The sequence below is a fragment of the Gigantopelta aegis genome, chromosome 13 (genome assembly GCF_016097555.1).
Source record: "Gigantopelta aegis isolate Gae_Host chromosome 13, Gae_host_genome, whole genome shotgun sequence".
Classification (NCBI taxonomy): Eukaryota; Metazoa; Mollusca; class Gastropoda; order Neomphalida; family Peltospiridae; genus Gigantopelta; species Gigantopelta aegis.
In genome coordinates, this window is record NC_054711.1 from 9,558,295 (window position 1) to 9,579,410 (window position 21,116).

General features: G+C 36.7%; 2 protein-coding genes across 2 annotated transcripts in view; both read right to left on the bottom strand.

Moving 5' to 3' along the window:
- Window positions 1-7,755: 7,755 nt before the first annotated feature.
- Window positions 7,756-10,066, bottom strand: LOC121387104 (uncharacterized protein DDB_G0271670-like). Its single transcript, XM_041518128.1, has 3 exons — window positions 10,009-10,066; window positions 7,891-8,775; window positions 7,756-7,847 (listed from the first exon to the last, which is right to left on the bottom strand). Exons 1-3 carry the CDS (start codon window positions 10,064-10,066, stop codon window positions 7,756-7,758), a joined length of 1,035 nt encoding a protein of 344 aa, XP_041374062.1.
- Window positions 10,067-10,836: 770 nt separating this feature from the next.
- The window catches only part of LOC121387105, a 34,198-nt gene continuing 23,918 nt past the window's right edge, over window positions 10,837-21,116 (bottom strand). Inside the window, exons 7-10 of the mRNA XM_041518129.1 lie at window positions 19,494-19,681; window positions 15,520-15,608; window positions 14,986-15,169; window positions 10,837-10,985 (exon numbers count right to left, since the gene is read on the bottom strand). Of these exons, the coding sequence (XP_041374063.1) occupies window positions 10,857-10,985; window positions 14,986-15,169; window positions 15,520-15,608; window positions 19,494-19,681 (590 nt within the window). The 3' untranslated portion in view covers window positions 10,837-10,856. The remainder of the gene's footprint in view (window positions 10,986-14,985; window positions 15,170-15,519; window positions 15,609-19,493; window positions 19,682-21,116) is intronic.

The window sequence follows — 21,116 nt, forward strand, 5'->3', positions numbered from 1 at the left end:
TTTTATTATTTTTTGGGTGATCGTAGTTGATCAAGATATTTCATAAGAAAAGCTTCCATCGTTTGACAGCTCTTGGCTGCACGTATTTTGCTTCGCTTTCTTTGCTCAGGATATTCGTAGTTTGTAAGTTGACAAAATAGCGCGCCACAATTACTTACATAATAGACAGGTTCTCAATTGAATATACCCATAACGACGCCTTGCAATATCATTCGTGTAACGCATGAACCATTTTAGGCCCAAAAAATATTTACGGAAATTTCCGAACGCTGAAATTATTATTTGAGCTTCTACAGAGACGAGCCAAATAATACCAGAGGGCGGGATTCCAATAATGGTTTTCGAATAAACTAGCATTTAATACAGCCATCCGTTAGGGTAAACGTTAAAATACTTATAGTAGGAAATAAAAAGCATTATACATCTTTGGACGGAATTCCAATTCTCGCGCGCGTGTGTGTGTATGTGCGCGCGTTCGCACCCGTCTCACTCCCTTGGCTACTGGCCTGACCGGTACTACCCAAAATACGATTTTCTACTTCCCGTGCCGACACCAAGCAATCACACTGTTTCGGCTATTTGCGTAATAGTAAATGCCAATTACGGGATTAGCCGAAAGGTCACAAATGTGTAGGAGTGAGCATTAGAGTTATCTATCAGTTTTAATTTAACTCGTTTATGGACTATGCGTAGTTTTCGGTGATTGTTAACATGTAATGTACCAGAATGTATTTAGGTATAGTCAATCTCATATATTAGGAATACAAATTGTATTATGCGATCCTCTGGCTACCATAATACATTGGTTTTATTCATAATATATTTGCCATATATAATCTGCAAAGTTATCAAATTCTGAAAGTATGTGATCTGAAAAACATCATATACTTTGAGTACACTGTATATGCTAGGTATAATATTATATGATATCTCTCTCTCTCTCACACACACACACACACACACACACACACACATACACACACACACACACACATATATTGTTATTTATTTATTTATTTAAATTTAAAGTAAACTATTAGTTTGCACAAGGTCAAACTTTATTTTATTTCAAAACGGAGGAGAGTCTATTTAAGACTGTTTTATTCATAATGTTACAATGTTCGTCTTGATGTTGGTCGTTATTAATCCCATAGAGATCAAACCTGAGGGAATGTATAGGTTTCATCTGCGTTGGTCTGTCTGTCTATCCGTCCGTGTGTCCCACACATCGTTTTTCGGACTTATTTTGCGCAATACCTTAAGATATTGAACTGAAATTTATTATGTAGCATTAGGAAGTACTGTTGTAGATCAAGTTTAACTTCAATGGAGATTTACCCATTTTGAACACAGTTGGTTAAACTTCTGGATCTGACCCGTAGACGTATTGGCCTACCGCTGAAACACACACAGTGTCGTGTACAACATGTTTGTGTCAACGTAGGAGAAAACGGATAACTGTTTTGGAAAACGTCCATTTTTTTCTGTGAAATAAAATAAAATTATATCATAAAGTATATGATGATAGGAGGTTGTATTCCACTTTCGCGACGGACGGCAATTACGGGACTGTCGTTTGGACTACGTATTCAATAAATATTCCATATCATAGTTTAATGTATTCATAATTTGTTTTATTATAAACCGCCAAGTGTTTATACTTTTATTCATTTACTAGCCACCGATAACAATAAAGAACTGAATAACCTAGAAAATTATTTAGTGCATGCGAATAAAATTAAAGATCGGTTAATACAGGAAGGTAATTAATTTTGTAAATGTACGTATATAACTTTGTTTGTCCTTGATTATATGTCAACCACGCACTATGTTGTTTTGCACGCGTGTATTTTCTATTACCAAAAGGTAACTATGTTGTGTGAGTTTGTGTTATGTATTCAGCTGATGAGTTGTCAAACTGAAGGCAAATAAAGAACTTGAACTTGAACTGTCTTGTAAGAACATTATCGATGTCTTCAGTGAAACGTATTCGTTAAATGGCACAAATGATTTCTGATATAATATTTATGAACTTTTGCATATGTACATGTATGGGATATTTCAAGCTGTGACTGTGTAAAAATGTCATTGGTAACAATATATTTTTAACGTCTTAGCTAGGATATTAACATGGCAGGGCGCTAATTTAATTATAGAGCATTTATAACGCGAACGTAACATGTTTAAGGCATGCGCTGGATATGATACAATTTGTATTCCTGTTTCTTTTTAATTTACTACATTTTTTCGAGGGGTGTGGATGGGATCTGAGACAACAGAACTATTATTCTTAAATTTGGAGTTTTGGTGAAAAAGTTCCTTCATGGGCGTAGCTAATATTAGTGTACACATGAACTAAATACAGACATATTTAAGCCATAATTTATAATTACAAAATGTCGGACCTCCTAAAAACAAATTCCTATTATTATGTTGTCTATTGTGTATAGTAATTATACCATTTAATACCACCCACAAATGTATATATATATATATATATATATATTTCAAAAGCATTTATTTTATGACACTTTAAAAAACGTTATTATTAAAGGTCAATGTATAGCTATATTTCATTAGTAAGTGTGACGGGACATGCTCTTATTTGTTTTTCGCCTATGGCGATGTTAATTGTTTTAAAGGGCCGGGTGCAGTCCCAATATGCACTTAGACTAGGTGGGCACTTTGTTACGTAATACCTCCGTGCGACGGTGGTCGAGCTGTGCCCAATACACACCCATATCAGCTGCGGAGGCCATGTGGCCAGTAGTTACGTAATACTTCCGCGAGTTCTGTGCGGAATGGCGACATCTAGTCTGACCATCTAAGAAAAATGTCGTCTTGGTCGCTGTGTTGGGTTGTTATTATTATTGTTGTTGTTGTAAGTAATTAACTGCGGCAAATATATTTGTCAGCGTAAGGTTAATACAGATTCCAAAGTGTATTGTGTTTTGTTGTGTTTTCTAGTGAACTAAACGTGCTATAAATACACACATTTACATATAGATCTTATCTCTGATATACCTAGAACCGAGCCACGCGGGTATTGGACTGCCCGTTACAGAGAGATCTAATAGATATATAGTTAGGAGAGATTTTGGATAATCGTGTTTTATTCAGTTACGGGTATTATAGGATCCCCGTGACAGTAAGCGTTTGCAAACAAATGAATGAATGAATGCTTAAATGAGACGTAAATTCAAACACGAGCCTTATGGACCACAGACACATACTGGGTAATTTTAGAGTTAATAAAAAACGTGATTATTCCTGCTACCAGGGGGAAGCCATTTTGTTTCGATTTTGTCACGTCCGGTACAAAGAAGTGACGTCAGGTCCTAGCAACTTCTGTATGTACAGTGTAAACAAAAACAGTGATTTACGACAAGGTGCTTCGCTGTTACGAGCATGACTTGTAAAACAACATAAATGACATGATACTATAATGAACTATTTAACTAAATATATTTCAGTTTACATTAATAAAACGAAATGGGGTTATACTATTTTTCTCTCTTAAACATTTCAAAGAAAAAAAATCATATTATTAGGCATATTGGCAGGGTACGTTGGAACAAAAACGACCACTCACGATACCCAAGTCATAATTTTCTTTTCCTTAGGACTACGTAATTGGTCAGTTTTATGATTTTAGATGGGGAAGTCTACTTAATCAAGGGTTTTACAGCATTTTTTACAGTACAAAAGCAGGACGTCTGATAATGTGCATTACCATTTTAAGGGGTGACCGCGCAGTTACCCCACAATACCCTGTACAATACTCTTAATAAAAGAGGCACGTATTTTTGTTTTTCTTTCTAGACACCTTGACTGGTGACCGTCCAAAATATACACCTGCCAATCAGGTACATCAGGTACATACCATGGAAAGAGAATACCAATTAACAAAGAAAACACTCCGATTATCATTTCAGTACGTGGGTGCCCAGTACCGGCTCCAACCCAGCACGAGATCTTAAGGACACTACACCCTCTTATCTCTCAATATCCACTAACCAACTAACAACTAACCCACTGTCCTGGACAGACAGCCCAGATACCTGAGGTATGTGCCCAGGACAGCGTGCTTGAACCTTAATTGGATATACGCACGAAAATAAGTTGAAATGAAAGTCCAAACATTTAAATATGGCGCAATTTTCATGAGTTAATTTTGGATTTGAAAAAAAAAATGGAGCTAGTGAATAATTTAGATTTAATTTGTGGAATATTATCTCATCTTGGAACCCCAACAAAGCTCAGTACATCACGTTTAACAAAGTAAAAATTAAAATGGAATAGTCCACACATAGCAAACCATCTCAATTACCACATGGTTTTGACATCATCATACAAACACTGCAGTAAATATGTAAAATATACCAATGACTAGCTGTACGAGACAGGATATTTGTAATAAAATATGGTTGTGACATTGACTTACTAAGTTATTTCCCTGATTTTAACAATACGTTGTTAATCCGTAAAAATCGCAGACACTAATTTCATCGCGTGCAAATGGATACAACTATTTGTTAATCTATTAACCTGTACACATTTGGATAAAGATACGAGTTAAACAAGTGTGCGTGACGCTAAAACGGAGAGGAAGCGCAAATAAAAGATCCCTTGCTGCTACTCGCAAGAGTAGCCCATGTAGTAGCGACAGCGGGTTTCCTCTCAAAATCTGTGTGGTCCTTAACCATATGTCTGACGCCATATAACCGTAAATAAAATGTGTTGAGTGCGTCGTTAAATAAAACATTTCCTTCTTTTTTTCTTCTTTCTAAAACGGAGAACAAAGTTTGGATTGTTTTGGGACTGGACGTATACGTCAATCGGGATATAGCTCACTCGGTAGAGTGCTCGCCTGAAGAGCTTGTGTCGTGGGATCGAATCACATCAGTGGACGTGTAACCATGTGGGTTTTATTGTTTGAATGATTTTAGTATGCACAAAACACATGCACCTAAACCTTTGGCTAGGAGCTGTAGGGGCATGCATTTACCTATCTAAACCTCTGACCTCTGACCAGGGATAGTGACGATCAACCAATAAACTGGCCAGCTGTGTTTGACCCAGTTGGTGGCTATTCATTGTCACTCACCTGACATTGTTTCACCTGTCACGAACTGCACAAGCTAGCCACTCTCTATCTGAATTTAATCTTCACTGGCATAATTGGTGAGTTATATTTCTACTTTTCTAATTCACTTTACTATTTTACTAACATATAAAGTACAGTTTATAAATTACAAATAAAGTTTAAATAAATAACTACTTCAATTAATATTTACTTTGATAAAGGAATACACTGAATTAATGTAAGTGTTAGAATTTGGGCGTGACACTTACGCTGTGACAATAATGGATATTTCTATAGCCAAGCCATAATTAAATGAGTCGTTATTATTGTTTTAGAAATGTATGTGAATAGTGTGTATGTGTGTATATTAAATTAGAATAGTATTAGTTTTATTTTACTTGTTTCTTGTGGACGTTTTGACGATTTTGATGATACCACCCTAGAGCCCACAGCTGAAGGTAATGGTATTTAAGTGTCTAGGTAAACCGTATCACCTATGAGGATGTTTTGTGTACCTTACCTTTATTTTATTATACTATATATTGCCATATGTGTAATTGGTTGCTGTAAATAATGATTTAAGATTATTGGCGATTGATTAATGTTCATTTGTTTAACGTACGGTAATTCTGTAATGTGTATTATGCATATATAGTTGATGCTTACTGTAGCGATGTTAAATATTGCTCAATGTATGGTTCCGTCTTTTGTTTAAGCGATTTGCTATTATTTGTGGGAATGGGAACTCTATTTACGTGTCCATATCCACAGAGGTTCAGGCACGCCCACCCCGGACTTAGCCTCTGACTTCGCCAGTGACCAATTCCGGGGCAGGAGGGACTATTATCTGTAGATAATAACTAGACTGCAGAGTGTATTTCTATATATTTTAATGCGTTATGTATAGTTGTGAATGTATTTTAATAATGCTATTTTTGCTTATAGGGTTTGTTCTCTGGAATAAAGAACCCTATAAAACCATCTTCACCGAGTCCAGTTATCTGTTCGGGGGAAGTAACAATGGAGCCGACGTAGGGGAAGTAACAGACGCATTATCAATTTTGTTTTCCCCCGTCGCAATCAGTACTCCACAACTGGAATATCAAAGGCCGTGATATGTGCAATACTGTCTCTTGGAAAGTGAACATAAAAGCTCCACAACTAGTAACGATAAAGTGTAGAGGGTTTCCTCAAATACTCTATATCAGAAATATTAAATGTTTGATATCCAGTAGCCGACGATAGATAAATCAATGTGCTCCAGTGGAGTCTTTCAACAAAACACATTTAAATGAAGATCGCGCGTCTCGTCGCACGTGCCCCGAGCGCTGTACAACGAAGCTACATCCCAGCCAGCCTCATCTCCCTCCACCTTTCCTGTCATGGACGGAGGAGCCGGCCTAGGCCGCCTCTTGTGCCCACGACAGGCGTGCGCTACAACAGCTTGTTCTGAATGTGCACGTAAAACCCTATGACATGACATGACATCTTAGCTGGATAACAACATTCATTTGTTTATCGAAATGCATATATATATATATCCATCCATCCATCCATGCACACATAGTTAAATTTGTTTTCGTTTAACGACATATCTAGAACACATTGACTTGTTAATCATCGGCTATTGGATGTCAACCATTTGGTAATTTTGACATATATAGTCTTAGTGAGGAAACCCGCTATATTGTTGCTTTTTTTCATTAGAAGAAAGGGATATTTTATATGCACCATCTCACAGACAGTATAGCACATATCACTTGTGGTGCACTGACTGGAACAAGAAATGGCATAATGGATCCACCGACGTGAAGTTAGTCTCAGAGAAATGCAGCTACATTTTTTCCCACAAGGCATCATTTACATGCACTTTCCTACAGACAAGACAACACATACCAAAATCTTTGACATACCAGTAGTTAACCTTTGGTTGAGATAAGGAAAACAATCAGAGACTGGGTGCACCGACGGGGTTCGATCTGCCTACTGTTTTTATGTGAGTTTTAATATAATGGGTTTCCTCTGATGACCGTGTCATAATGTGACACCCAGTAGCCAATAGCGCTCGCTCGATGCGCGGTCGGTCTGGGATCGATCCCCGTCAGTGGGCCCATTGGGCTATTTCTCGTTCCGGCCAGTGTACCACGACTGGTATATCAAAGGCCATTGTATGTACTACCCTGTCTGTGGGATGGTGCATATAAAAGATCCATTGCTGCTAATCGAAGAGTAGCCCATGAAGTGGCGACAGCGGGTTTCCTTTCTCAATCTGTTTGGTCCCTAACCATATGTCTGACGCCATATAACCGTAAATAAAATGTATTGAGTGCGTCGTTAAATAAAACATTTCTTTCTTTCTTTCTTTCTTTCTTTCCCAATAGCCAACAATTGGATTTTCAACGTGTCTATTGATGGCAAACAAAACAGACTTCTTACAAAAATATGATCAGCGGTTGTGTGGTATCTTTGGAAAACAGAAGACTGACACCTAAATTAGGAACGCCAAACTTTCCCCCATTTTATTTAATTTACTGTTTAAAAATAGTTTCCATTTCAACATGTGCACAATCATTAGAAAAACATATATTTGTTTCTATCTCTTGCGAAAAAACGAAAGGAGAGAGAAAGAGAAGAGAGAGAGAGAGAGAGAGAGAGAGGGGGGGGGGGGGCTAGGAAGAAGAATACGAACAGAAGTAGAAGAAGATAAAGAAGACGAAGAAGAAGACGAAGACAATCAAGATGAGGACGATGAAAAGGACGACTGAGAGGAACAAGAAGACGACAAAGAAGATAAAGTGAGGAACAAGAAGACGACGAAGAAGAAGAAGAGGAGGAATAAAAGGGGAAGGAGAGGGGGTAGACGAATAGGAAGAAGAAGAAGAAGAAGTAGAAGAGGAAGAAGAAAAATGAAGACGTAGAGGAAGAAGAATAATAATAGTAAGAGGATGAAGAAGAGGAACAGGAAGAAGAAAAGGAAGAAGATGAAGAAGAGGACCAACACAATGGAGAAGAAGAAGATGAAGAAGAGGACCAACACAATGGAGAAGAAGAAGATGAAGAAGAGGACAAACACAATGGAGAAGAAGAAGATGAAGAAGAGGACCAACACAATGGAGAAGAAGAAGATGAAGAAGAGGACCAACACAATGGAGAAGAAGAAGATGAAGAAGAGGACAAACACAATGGAGAAGAAGAAGATGAAGAAGAGGACAAACACAATGGGGAAGAAGAAGAGGAAGAAGAGGACAAACACAATGGAGAAGAAGAAGATGAAGAAGAGGACAAACACAATGGAGAAGAAGAAGATGAAGAAGAGGACAAACACAATGGGGAAGAAGACGAGGAAGAAGAGGACAAACACAATGGAGAAGAAGAAGATGAAGAAGAGGACAAACACATTGGGGAAAAAGAAGAGGAAGAGTATGAAGAAGAGGACAAACACAATGGGAAAGAAGAAGAGGAAGAAGATGACGAAGAAGAAGAAGACGAATACGAGGAAGATGTAGAAGAGGAAAAAGAAGAGGAAGAAGAAGAGGAAGACGAAGAAGAAGATGTAGAAAACGGCGAAGAAGAAGATGAATAATAAGAAGAAGAACGTGAAGAAGAGTAAAAAGAAGAAGAAGAGGTAGACACATAAGAGGAAGAAGAACAAGAGGAAAGAAAGAAAGAATTAAAATACGCAGAGCATACTAGAGCAAGTTGATTTTTTATCTTATGATCGGCTATTGGACGTCAAATATATGGTCATTCTGACACTGTTTGTTTTAGAGGAAACCCGCTGTCGCCACATAGGCTACTCTTTTACTACAGACAGCAAGAGATCTTTTATTTGCGCTTCCCACAGGCAGTATTGCACAAACCATGGTCTTTGTTGAACCAGTTATGGATCACTGATCGGTGCATGTGGTTTACACCTACCCATTAAGCCTTGCGGAGCACTCACTCAGGGTTTGGAGTCGATATCTGGATTAAAAATCACATGCCTCGACTGGGATCCGAACCCAGTACCTACCAGTAGACCGATGGCCTAACCACGACGCCACCGAGGCCGGTTTGTTTTAATATATCACATTGTAATGTATATTTTCAAGTTAGTATAGAGGACCCTGGGTTAAATTAAAACTTTGATTTGTTGGACTCACTCGGTAGGGCGCAGTAGTTACATAAATTCAAGGCCAGGAATGGGGAGTGTCCTCAAGTAAAATGCTAGTAACATATATATTTTGATCTAGCTCCCCCACCTGCTCTGCCATCCTGAAAACGTTGCCCCCCCCCCCAAACAAACAAAAACAAATCCCTTACCCCCCATTATTTAAAACCCTCCCCCAAAAGGTAACAACCCTCCCCCAAAAAAACAAAAGAAAAACCCCCAACAAAAAAACAAAAATAAACCCTCAGCAAACAAAAAACAGCGCTTCACAATTATTCAATTATATGTTATCCACACATTTTAGGACTCGCACGACTAACAATCTTTTCATTCATGTACACACAATCCTTCTGATATATTTTACCAACCCTCGAAGGACTTCAGCAGGTATTTATACAAAAAACGTATATCAAAATATATTATATTTACCAAAACTAAATGACACTTACCAGAAGCAGTTTGAAGTCTATATAATTCAACAAGTCGTGTGTAGAATTCGATACATTTTACTAACAGTAAATATTTAACCAAACCACAATCCAGTTTAGACTAATGAAACAAGACTTGTGAAAAATAAAGTATTAGAAATGTGCATACCTGTGCCTTAAGCGTAGGGATCATTTGATGTTGTGGAAGATTTTGTTTGCATTCCCTTGTAACTTTAATGATAATTATTTATATGAGGTATGGCAAATACAAATAGGAAACGAGAGAGTAAGCATGCCAGAAATTCATTTATTATTCATTTAGTATCCCCTTCAGAATAACTGACTTGGGTTTTGAAGACTTCTCCATTCAAATATTTCATGCCGTACAACATTCTTGGACATCTTTACTTTCTGGAATGCTCTCTATAGTCCTTCCCAAGCCGTTAATGCCGCTTTCTGCTGTCGTGTGCATTACAATATATACTCTTAAAAAAAGAAGGGGAAATCTAATAAGAATTTACAATTGTCCAAATTATAAGGTACGTTAGCTGTGGGGAATGGTCATATGATAATAGTGAATTAATTTGGGCCAGAAATGAAATTTGAAAGTTGACGTTTTTTATCAGTAAATCGCAAATTCAAACAATAAAAATGACTAAAAACAAAACAATAACAACTGTATTATCAACAGAATGAAAAGGATTAACAGAAATAATGTTCCACAATGATTAATGGACCTTCCTGGAAATTGTCAAAATCAAGAATGACACCCCACGCACGTGTACGGGGCAACTACGTGATGCATATGCGAACTATGGAATGTGTTTCGGTGTGTTGATGAACAGACCTGGACGTTCTTTACTGCGATGTCTGTGTTCAAAACGTATGTTCGGTCTAATAGTTGATATTAACATTAATATTTCAGGTTCCCCTACTTTTGTGTGAGTGTATTTGGTTCTGACACCAACTTTTTCTTAAAGTCCACAGAAGAATGACGTATGTGCGCTGTGTGTGTTATGGTGTGTGTAAGTGTGTGTGTGTGTGTGTTTGTTTATGTGTATGTGTGTGGGTATGTATGTGTGTGTGTATGTGTGGTCTCTGTTATTGTTTTGTGTTTTTGTGCCTGGCTCTGTGTGTGTGTTTGTCTCTGTGTGTGTGTGTGTGTTGTTGCTGTTATATTATTCCTTTTCTGTTAATACAGAAATTCCAGGATCTCTGTGAAAATGTCTCCGGAAATAACGACGTAGTCAAACTTGTTGTAATCCCTCGAAAAGTCCGTGCCGTGATATATCTTAAAATTCTTCTTATTCTTCAAGCTAGCCTGAAACGATGACAACAACACAACAATGAATTCTCCAACCACTATTTGTGTTAAACAATCATAGAGAATAGCACAAGGATTTAATATTGAATGAACTCCAATTTTGTCATATCTCAGTTCCACTAAAAAGGTCCTATTTATTTCAAAACAAAGGCTATGTTTATTTTGTTAAAGCTAAAATAACCAAGCAAACAACATATGGATAATAAAAATTAAAACATTTGAACAATGTCAAAATTGTTGAAAAAACAAGAAACATTTCCCAATTGCTTCAGTTTGTTGCAAAAATTTACAATGTTACTTCAAGACGTTAATTTGACAAAATGGTCAGGCAAGATTAACCATATCGTGTTGGTGTCCTTAGTAATATCAGATCAATGTGAACAAAACACCAAAAATGTGGTTCGATATCTCCACAAACAAGTACTACAATTAATCACTGAACATGTTAAACAGTGGTATATTGTTACACTCCTGACATATATCAAGTTAACAATTGTATGCCCTTTTAAATGTTTTATAGTTAAATTATGATATAATATACCTTTAATCAGACAGTTGTGTGCAACAAGAACCCATGAAAAACGTTTAGTCTCAATCTATGTAACAATAAGATGAATTTAGATGTTTTGATCTTTTATTTGCATACATATAAATGAAAATATCAGTACTCTTATTCGAAACACTGAACATCAGGGCAGGTTTACAGTGTACTTAATTACATCGTATACAGATATTTCAATCACACATCGAATATGTGTATAAAAATTATCATTCAATTTATTTTGTCAGGCATATTATAACATAGTCCAACATTATGTATGTGGTGTTACACTCCTGATCTTCCACAAACGCTATTTCTCGGTCCAGCCAGTGCACCACGACTGATATATCAAAGACCGTGTATGTGCTGTCCTGTCTGTAGGATCATGCACATAAACGATGCCTTGCTACTAATGGGAAAATGTTGCGGGCTTCCTCTCTATGAATGTGTCAAAATGGCCATATGTTTGACATCCAACAGCCTATAATTAATAAACAAATGTGCCCTAGTGGAGTCGTTAAAGAAAACAAACTTCTTTTTTCACAAAGGAACACATATCTAAGACACAACACATGAATCTGTTTTGGAATATCATTCACCTGCAAGGGTATAGTGACATTTATTATAAAAACTGGTATTCATTAAATATTTTTAAAAATGTATTAACAACCTTGCTATGTTACTGAAAACAAAATGAAGTAAAAGCTTAACGAACACATGAGGAATGCATGTTAACAAATAAAGAAACCAAAACATATATATCTTCTGAGCTGGTGTCTGTACAAAATGCACTTTTATCAGCAAGATGAAAATCTTCTGAGCTGGTGTCTGTACAAAATGCACTTTTATCAGCAAGATGAAAATATTCAAGAAGTCTTAGAGAAGAAACCCGCTACATTGTTTTTATAAGTAGCAACGGATCTTTTATATGCACCATACCACAGACAGGGTAGCACATACCACAGCCTTTGGTATAACAGTTGTGGTGCACTGGCTGGAACGAGAAATAGCCCAATGAGTCCACCAATAGGAATCAATCCTAGACCGACCGCGCATTTAATACTTAATAAATTTGATGTATTGCAAATGTGAGAGTTGCAAATGGCGAGAAAAGTTGTTTGACAAAAGAACTTAAATGAAAACAAACCTTCAGTGATTGTATTCTAATATTATATCCGTCATGGATTCGGCCCCCTGGAGGACTTAGCCGGAACTTTCGCTAGGTACATGGGGCCTAAATTTGTTCTAAAGGTCCACATTTTTTACATCCGCCCTCAAATTGTGGTCCCCGACAAATGGTCATGGGGTAGCCTTATATGACCCCAGTAATATTTTATTGTAATATTAGTCGTATTTATTAGTACTTATCTAATCAGTTTATAAATATGCACTATAATGATGCTGAAAATGTTACACTCATAAACGTATATGGGATCTATCAAATGAAGAAGAGGGAATAACAATAAAACAATATGATGATCCTCCATCACGGGCTACCACACTCCAGCGAAATAGAGAAAGACTTGAAAGATCAGAAAATACAATAGCCAAGGATACCCAAACAAAGGATGCATGTTACACTCTTGACATTTGGGGGTAGCTGACATTATTGGTGCATTAAACAAATAGAGAAAGACTTGAACGATAAGGCAATACAATAGGCAAGAATGCCTTAACAACGGATGCATGTTACACTCTTGACATTTGGGGGTAGCAGACATTATTGGAGCATTAAACATATAGAAAATGACTTGAAAAATAAGGCAATACAATAGGCAAGCATATCCAAACAAAGGATGCATGTTACACTCTTGACATTTGGGGGTAGCAGACATTATTGATGCATTAAACAAATAGAGAAAGACTTGAAAGATAAGGCAATACAATAGGCAAGCATATCCAAACAAAGGATGCATGTTACACTCTTGAAATTTTGTGGTAGCTGACATTATTGGTGCATTATAAGCATATGAACGTGCAGGAGAGATATATGTATTTTTAACACAATGAGTTTGCCTTTGAAAACAAACACACACACACACACACACACACACACACACACACACACACACATACATACATACATACACATATACATATATATATATATATATATATATATATATATATATATATTAATGATACAAACTCTCAGGACTGATTTTTGTACCAGCTTTCGTGAGAGTAAGGAACAGCGTTTTCATGACCTGATCTGCAAAATGTACTATGTCGATTTTATTTTGTACCAGGTGTGAAGAGACGTTGTCACAAAAGCACCACGACCCCAAAAAATCACTGCATTGTGCCTTATTTCCATACAGCAATCATCGGAAATTATTCTTACAGTTGCTAGGTCAAGAGGGAGTGTTACACTCCTGACTATGTTTAGCAAGAAAATTTTTTATTTATGTTCTAATGCATTCGTAAAACCATATTATTTCGATACACAATATACATCCAGAGATGAAACATCGAAAAAGACATTAAACAACTACAATTGATCAATAGTATTGGATTTAGAGTCAAACATGTGAAAGAGCCAATTTTTCTCTCTTTTTTTATTCTCACCCCTCTCCAATATAAGTACATGGAAATAACGTTTGTCTTGTAGTCAATATAAAAAAGCTACTTTACTAATGAATTAAAACTTGAACAGCCATCTCTGGACAAGACAAATGTAACACATGTGTGCGTGAGTGCTGGGTGTTCGCGTGCGTATATATGTATGAATATGTGTGTGCGTGCATGTGTGTGCGTGCGTGCAAGTGTGTGTGTTCGGATCCCAGTCGAGGCATATAATCCAGATATATATATATAGTGATACTGGTTCAACAAATATATATATATAATGGCGACAGCGGGATTGGCCACTTTTGTTTATATATATATATATATATATATATATATATATATATATATATATATTGCTATACATATATATGGATTGGCCACGTGCTCCGAAAAGAAGACACATCTATTACCAGAACTGAAGTGCGCTGGACCTCTGAAGTGAAAACAAAGAGAGGACGTCCGAATACAACATGGCGCCGAACAGTGGAAATAGAGATGAAGGACACAGTTGGGGCACCATCGAGAGATTGGTAAGGGATAGACCGGCGTGGAGGAACTTCGTCGCTGCCATAAATGCCACTAGGCGTGACAAGAAATTGATATATATATATATATATATATATATATATATATATATATACACACACACACACACACACACACACACATTTACATTCAGACGACTGTCTCCGCCCGCTAACGCTAAAACATTTTTTGTTCTTGCACTGCAATATTAGGCTGTTCTTATAGGTGACCACAGAAAATGTAGATAAAGGGGTCCGCTAAATTCACTTTCGACCTCCACCACCTGGTTGAGTTCATACTATGCCCCCTCCCCCCCCAAAAACAAAACAAACAAAAAACAAACAAAACAACAACTCGTACCTGAAAGTGATCAACTCCCATGGAAATCTTAATGTCAAATGTTTCTCCTATCCGTATGTTGTATACGTCGAAGACTCTAGTCCATTCTTTCTCTTGATCCCTGACCATTAGCGATAGCTGACACTTCCCAGTTGGTAAAAACTTGAAATGTATTAACAATGGCATGCCAACATATATGTTCATACTGTAAGAAAAGAAATACTGATCATAATTCAGCATTTTTAAAATTGAAAGTAGAGAGAGAGAGAGAGAGAGAGAGAGAGAGAGAGAGAGAGAGAGAGAGAGAGAGAGAGAGAGAGAGAGAGAGAGTATACATGTCTATCTATCTATCTATCTATCTATCTATATATATAGACACACACACACACACACACACACACACACACACACACACACACACACACACATACATACATACATATATATATATATATATATATATATATATACGCTTCCGCCACAGTCAGTACAAGCATTCTGGTTACTTTGAGTGACTACAGTTGGGATTTACGATTGGGACATCTAAACAATTACAAGTCGCTGTGTGTTCTCCGTTTTCCTCTCCAGACCATCTCCCATCCAAGAGTAGGTTGTGCCGGGAATCGAGCCTGTATCTTCCAAGTCTGTGAACAATACCAAAGTGTACACATTAATAAGTGTAGAAACAAAAATTAAATATATATACACATATATAGACATATAGATAGATGGATAGATACATTATGCTTATTCCTAATATATGATATTATTGAAGATATCGAAACACACGAGGGTAACAATCTCTGTCATAAAATTATAATCTCGAGTTTAATACAACGTGGGTGTTTTTTTGTAAACTGTACACGCAACTTTAATTCCAGTCCGCCAATACTAGTTATTCAAATGACGTAAGAATATGTGGCGCGGCGTACTTTTGAATGGAAATGACATCAAACTCGAATGACGTCATTCTGGATGTCCTTACATCTACATAAACTAGTGCATAAGGTTGTTGTTGTTTTTGTGTGTTTTTGTTTTGTTTTGTTTTCTTGTTCATTTTTCTGAACGCTGGACAGCTTTCAGTGTAAAAGTGCTATTGAAATGTGTTTTTTTTTGATGACTGTGAATGCATACGTCAATTAAGGAGTGTCACCCTAGTACGTTTGCTTAAATATCAATAAACCAAGTGTCGTGACTTTGGTTAATTTACATCTAATTTGCAATGCTATCAAATTCTTAAAGTATGTGACCTACAAAATGTAAGATATTACACGATAAATATATATATATATATATATATATATATAGATATATATATACCTCGTCCATTTTGAAAAATATACCGCCAGTGTACACCTCAATAAATAGCGTAGATTCAGCATTTCAGGGGAAATGATACTATCGCACGTAGCGCCACTATGTTGAGAAATATACTGCCAGTGTACACCTCAATAAATAGTGTAGATTCAGTATTTAAGTGGAAATGATACTATCGCACGCAGCGCCACTATGTTGAGAAATATACCGCCAGTGTACACCTCTGTAAATAGTGTAGATTCAGTATTTATGTGGAAATGATACTATTGCACGCAGCGCCACTATGTTGAGAAATATACCGCCAGTGTACACCTCTATAAATAGTGTAGATTCAATATTTAAGTGGAAATGATACTATATATATATATATATACTGCCAGTGTACACCACTATAAATAGTGTAGATTCAGTATTTAAGTGGAAATGATACTATCGCACGCAGCACCACTATGTTGAGCAGCGGTAGAGTCTTTAACTTGCAAAATGACAGTGGCGTGACGTCACTAAGGATAGGTTTAACACATACACAGTGACGTAACAAAATGTCGTCCGTCTATAGGCTATAGGCTAGCCATAGTGTGCATTTTATTATCAAAACATGTATTTGATATATAATATTTTGCTTGTATCAACGTAGGGACAAAACAAAAACAGTTTTGGCAAATAGTGAGAATGTACTGTGAAATTAAATACAAACTGATCAAAAATTGTATGATTTATGGAGACTGTGGTGTACTTCCATGTGAGTCATAAAATGGACGGCAATCACATGACTGTTATTTTGGTTTCGTATTCAATAAGATATCACATATCTTAGTGTAATTTGTTTGACTAGTTCGTCATGTTTCACAGGCAGGTCATTTATGACATTAGTATCAGTACATACAGATATGTGGGAATAATACCCCCCCCCCCCCCTCCCCCAATCATCCGCCCCATCTACACCCACAATGGATTTTTTTATGGAAAATAATGTTAATTGTATTGTATGCGTTTTTAACAACATCGTTGATCACTCCAATGAACCTGTTTTTAAAACAAAAGTGATCAAACGATTTATTGTGGAATTTGTAATAATTTTTATCTATGTATGGAGTATTTCAAGCCCCTACTGTAAGAAAGCTTCATCGGTTTGAGTACCTTTTGATTATCTCATATTGATTTACTCTCCTGTATACACAGTGTAAACAAAAGCAGCAATTTACGACAAGGCGCTTGTCATTGATTAACCAGACTTGTAAAACAACATAAATGACGTGATAATATAATAAACTATTTAACTAAATATATTTCAAATTACCTTAATGGAACGAAATGGGGTTATATTATTTTTCTCTGTTAAATAATCCAAAGAAAAAGTGTACACTATTAGGTCTATTGGTATGCTACGTTGGAGCAAAAACCACAACCCACGATACCCAAGTGATATTTGTTTTTCTTTGGGGTTACGTAATTGGTCAGTTCTGTGCTTTTAGATATGAAAGTCTACATAATCAATAGTTTTACAGAACAATGTACAGTAATAAACCATGTCCATTACCATTTTAGGGCGACAGGTTATTACACAATACCGGCATGTAGTTTTTGTGTCTAGAGAGTGGTAATTAATTGGCTCGTCTGGTTACCTATCAAATATACACCTGCCAATCAGGAATCACCGGTTGAGGCAACGAACAGAACAGACCACTTAACTAATGCATGGACAAAACATGATACAATTGTTTCGACTTGATGTGTAGCCAATTTGGCAATGGTGGTTTATTTTGTATTGAAAAATAACATAGACTAATTGCTGGTTTACTGGGAAGGATATCATTACAGGACAGTGCGATGCATCCGCAAAAATCAGGTACCCTTGTTTCTTCATTTCTAACACTAATTCCTAACGTGGCACGTTAAGTAATACGTAACCACCTGCTCGCCAGAGGGCGTATTCACTGGGATTTCATATTATCTGTCCTTATTCTGTACATTTGTATTTTCTACACACACCAGTATACAATTGGAAAGCATAGCCTTATGGTAGACATAATAAATCTTTATTTGATGCATAATACTTGGGCAATCAATATGTTTCAGTGTCCATTCATAAAATATGTCCTACATGACGTCCATGATCGTTACAAGGACGCTTTAAGCGTCGACACTAAATAATGTACTATTAATGCATTAGGTTCACCAATCTAATATTACAACACTTATTTTACAATATGCATTCTATTGAGTCTAACAATCTTGTAAACTAATGTTACAAAAAATACATTAATTTGCCATACACAGATGATATACCCAGACGATGTATTATTTAATCAAATCGTTCCTAGTGTTATTAATTCCGTTAAACTGAATGCAATTTAAAATCCTTTGAGGTTCATAGAGATTGAAAAAAGTGTTATAATATGGGCGATACTAATGAAAAACACTTACATTAATTATTCCCTATGGCGACCTTAACAGTGTGAACAAGAAGATGCGTTTGGTATTGTTAAAGGGAAATAACTCGTCTTATTAAGTTTATATTTGTCCTGGTATGGATACGTATTATGTACTCTTTGAATCATAACATTGGTATACCGCTAAAACCGCGCATCTAATATACACTTCAAAAAAGTAGGGGAACTCTAATAAGAATTTAAATTTCCACAATTGTAAAGTATATTAGCTGTGGGGAATGGTTATATGATAATAGTGAATTAATTGGAAAAACATTAAAACCAGTAGTTCAGTATTACAGTAGAATGTATGACCACCAATGATCTTGAAGGACGATTGGGGTGAGACGTGACATTTGAAAGTTGACGGGGTTTTTTATCAGTAAATCGCAAATTCAAACAATAAAAATGACTAAATACAAAACAATATCAACCGTATGATCAACAGAATGAAAAAGATTGACGGAAATAATGTTCCACAGTGATTAATCGACCTTCCTTGTGAAAATCGAGAATGACACCCCACGCTCGTGTACGGGGCAACTGCGTGATGCACGTGCAAACTATGGAATGTGTTTCGGTGTGTTGATAAACAGACTGAACGTTCTTTACTAGGATGTCTGTGGTCAAAACGTATGCTCGATCTAATAGTTGATATTAACATTAATTCCCCTACTTTGTTTGAAGAGTATATATTAACCACAACCTAGAACATATGTACACCCGATGTACGAACACATATTATACAAAATTATTCTTACCTTTTGTTTTCGAGATTACCTTGTTTCGCCACGCTATCCTTTCACATCTTCCGCACTCTGGCGTCTGTTTTCCAGTTCGTCTGCATTCGGCCGAGTGTTTCGTCTCAAAGAAGCAGAAGTCGGCCTCGCACGAAACGTTTCTGTCATTCTTTGTGATTCTCTCTAGTGCTGACGTCACATTTTTCACGAACGGAACTCTGCAGTGACCTAGAAATGTTGAAAGAAGAAGTTGACTGGAAACAGGTCTTACTACGTCTTTCACAAACGGTAATTAATTCATTACCACAGTTTGATACCCGATAGCCGATGTATTTTTCGTGTTGGGTATCGTTAAATATTCATTCAGTTATTCATTCATTCATTCATTCATTCACAAACGGAACTGTACATTCAGCTAGAACTGATGAAAGAAACAAATGACTGAAAATAGATAATACAATTTTATTTCTTTACAAATGGAACTCTACAGTGACCTAGAAATTATGAAAGAACACGTTGATTGAAAATATATCTTACTTTATCTTTTAGAAAAGGAACTCTGTTGTTAGCTAGAAATGACGAAAGAACAAGATGACTGAAAATATATCTTACACCATGTTTTTAGAAACGAAACTCTACAGACCTAGATGCGTGGGCGTCAATCCGGCTTTAAAAGTGTGTGTGTGGGGGGGGGGGGGGGGGGCGTATTAGTGTGTGTGTGTGTGTGTACACTGTGTGTGTGTGTGTGTGTGTGTGTGTGTGAGTGTACTACATTAGTGGTTAAACTTTAAAAAAAAAAATGGTTGGTGGTGGTGGTGGTAGCTTTTGCTGAATGAAAAAGTGTGGGGGGGGGGGGGACATTTATATAGATTGTCCCCCGGCGTTGAAAAGTGAGGGAGACGCGTCCCCCCCCCCCCCCCATGGCTAGAAGTGATAAAAGAACAAACTTACTGGTAATTGGCCTTACTACATTTTTCATAAACAGACCTCTAGAGGGAGCTAGAAATGAAGAGTGAATTTGTTGACTGAAAATAGATCTTACTACATCGTTCACAAATGGACCTCTACATTGAGCTAGAAATGATGAAAGAACAAACTGACTGAAAGTAGATCTTACTACATCGTTCACAAATGGACCTCTACATTGAGCTAGAAATGATCAAAGAACAAACTGACTGAAAATAGATCTTACTACATCTTTCACAAATGGACCTCTACATTGAGCTAGAAATGATGAAAGAACAAACGTAATCTTGAAATAAAAGAAGAAAACATGGCTGAAAATAGATCTTACTAGCTCTGCTATAAACCAACGTCATTTTCTGTCCATGTGAACTTCGACATGGACACGAGCTAACAACGGCCGTGGTCTGATCTACAAACGGAGACATTCAGGGTTCCAGGTAGGAGTGTCAGTATGATTTCGTATATTGGAAATCTACAATGGTCGTCGACGATTTCTTGTTTGGGCGTGCCAGTAATGTCTGTACGTAATACTGCATTTAATTGTGCATCTGATCTATTCTATTCTATTAAACGTGTCATATGGCTTCTGCTATAACGTACGCTAAAACGTGGAAGTGGTACTATAGATAGTACTAAACCAAATAACTTCCCGCTGAGTCAAACTTCGAGGTGCACCAAACGTTTGATAGTGCAGTTA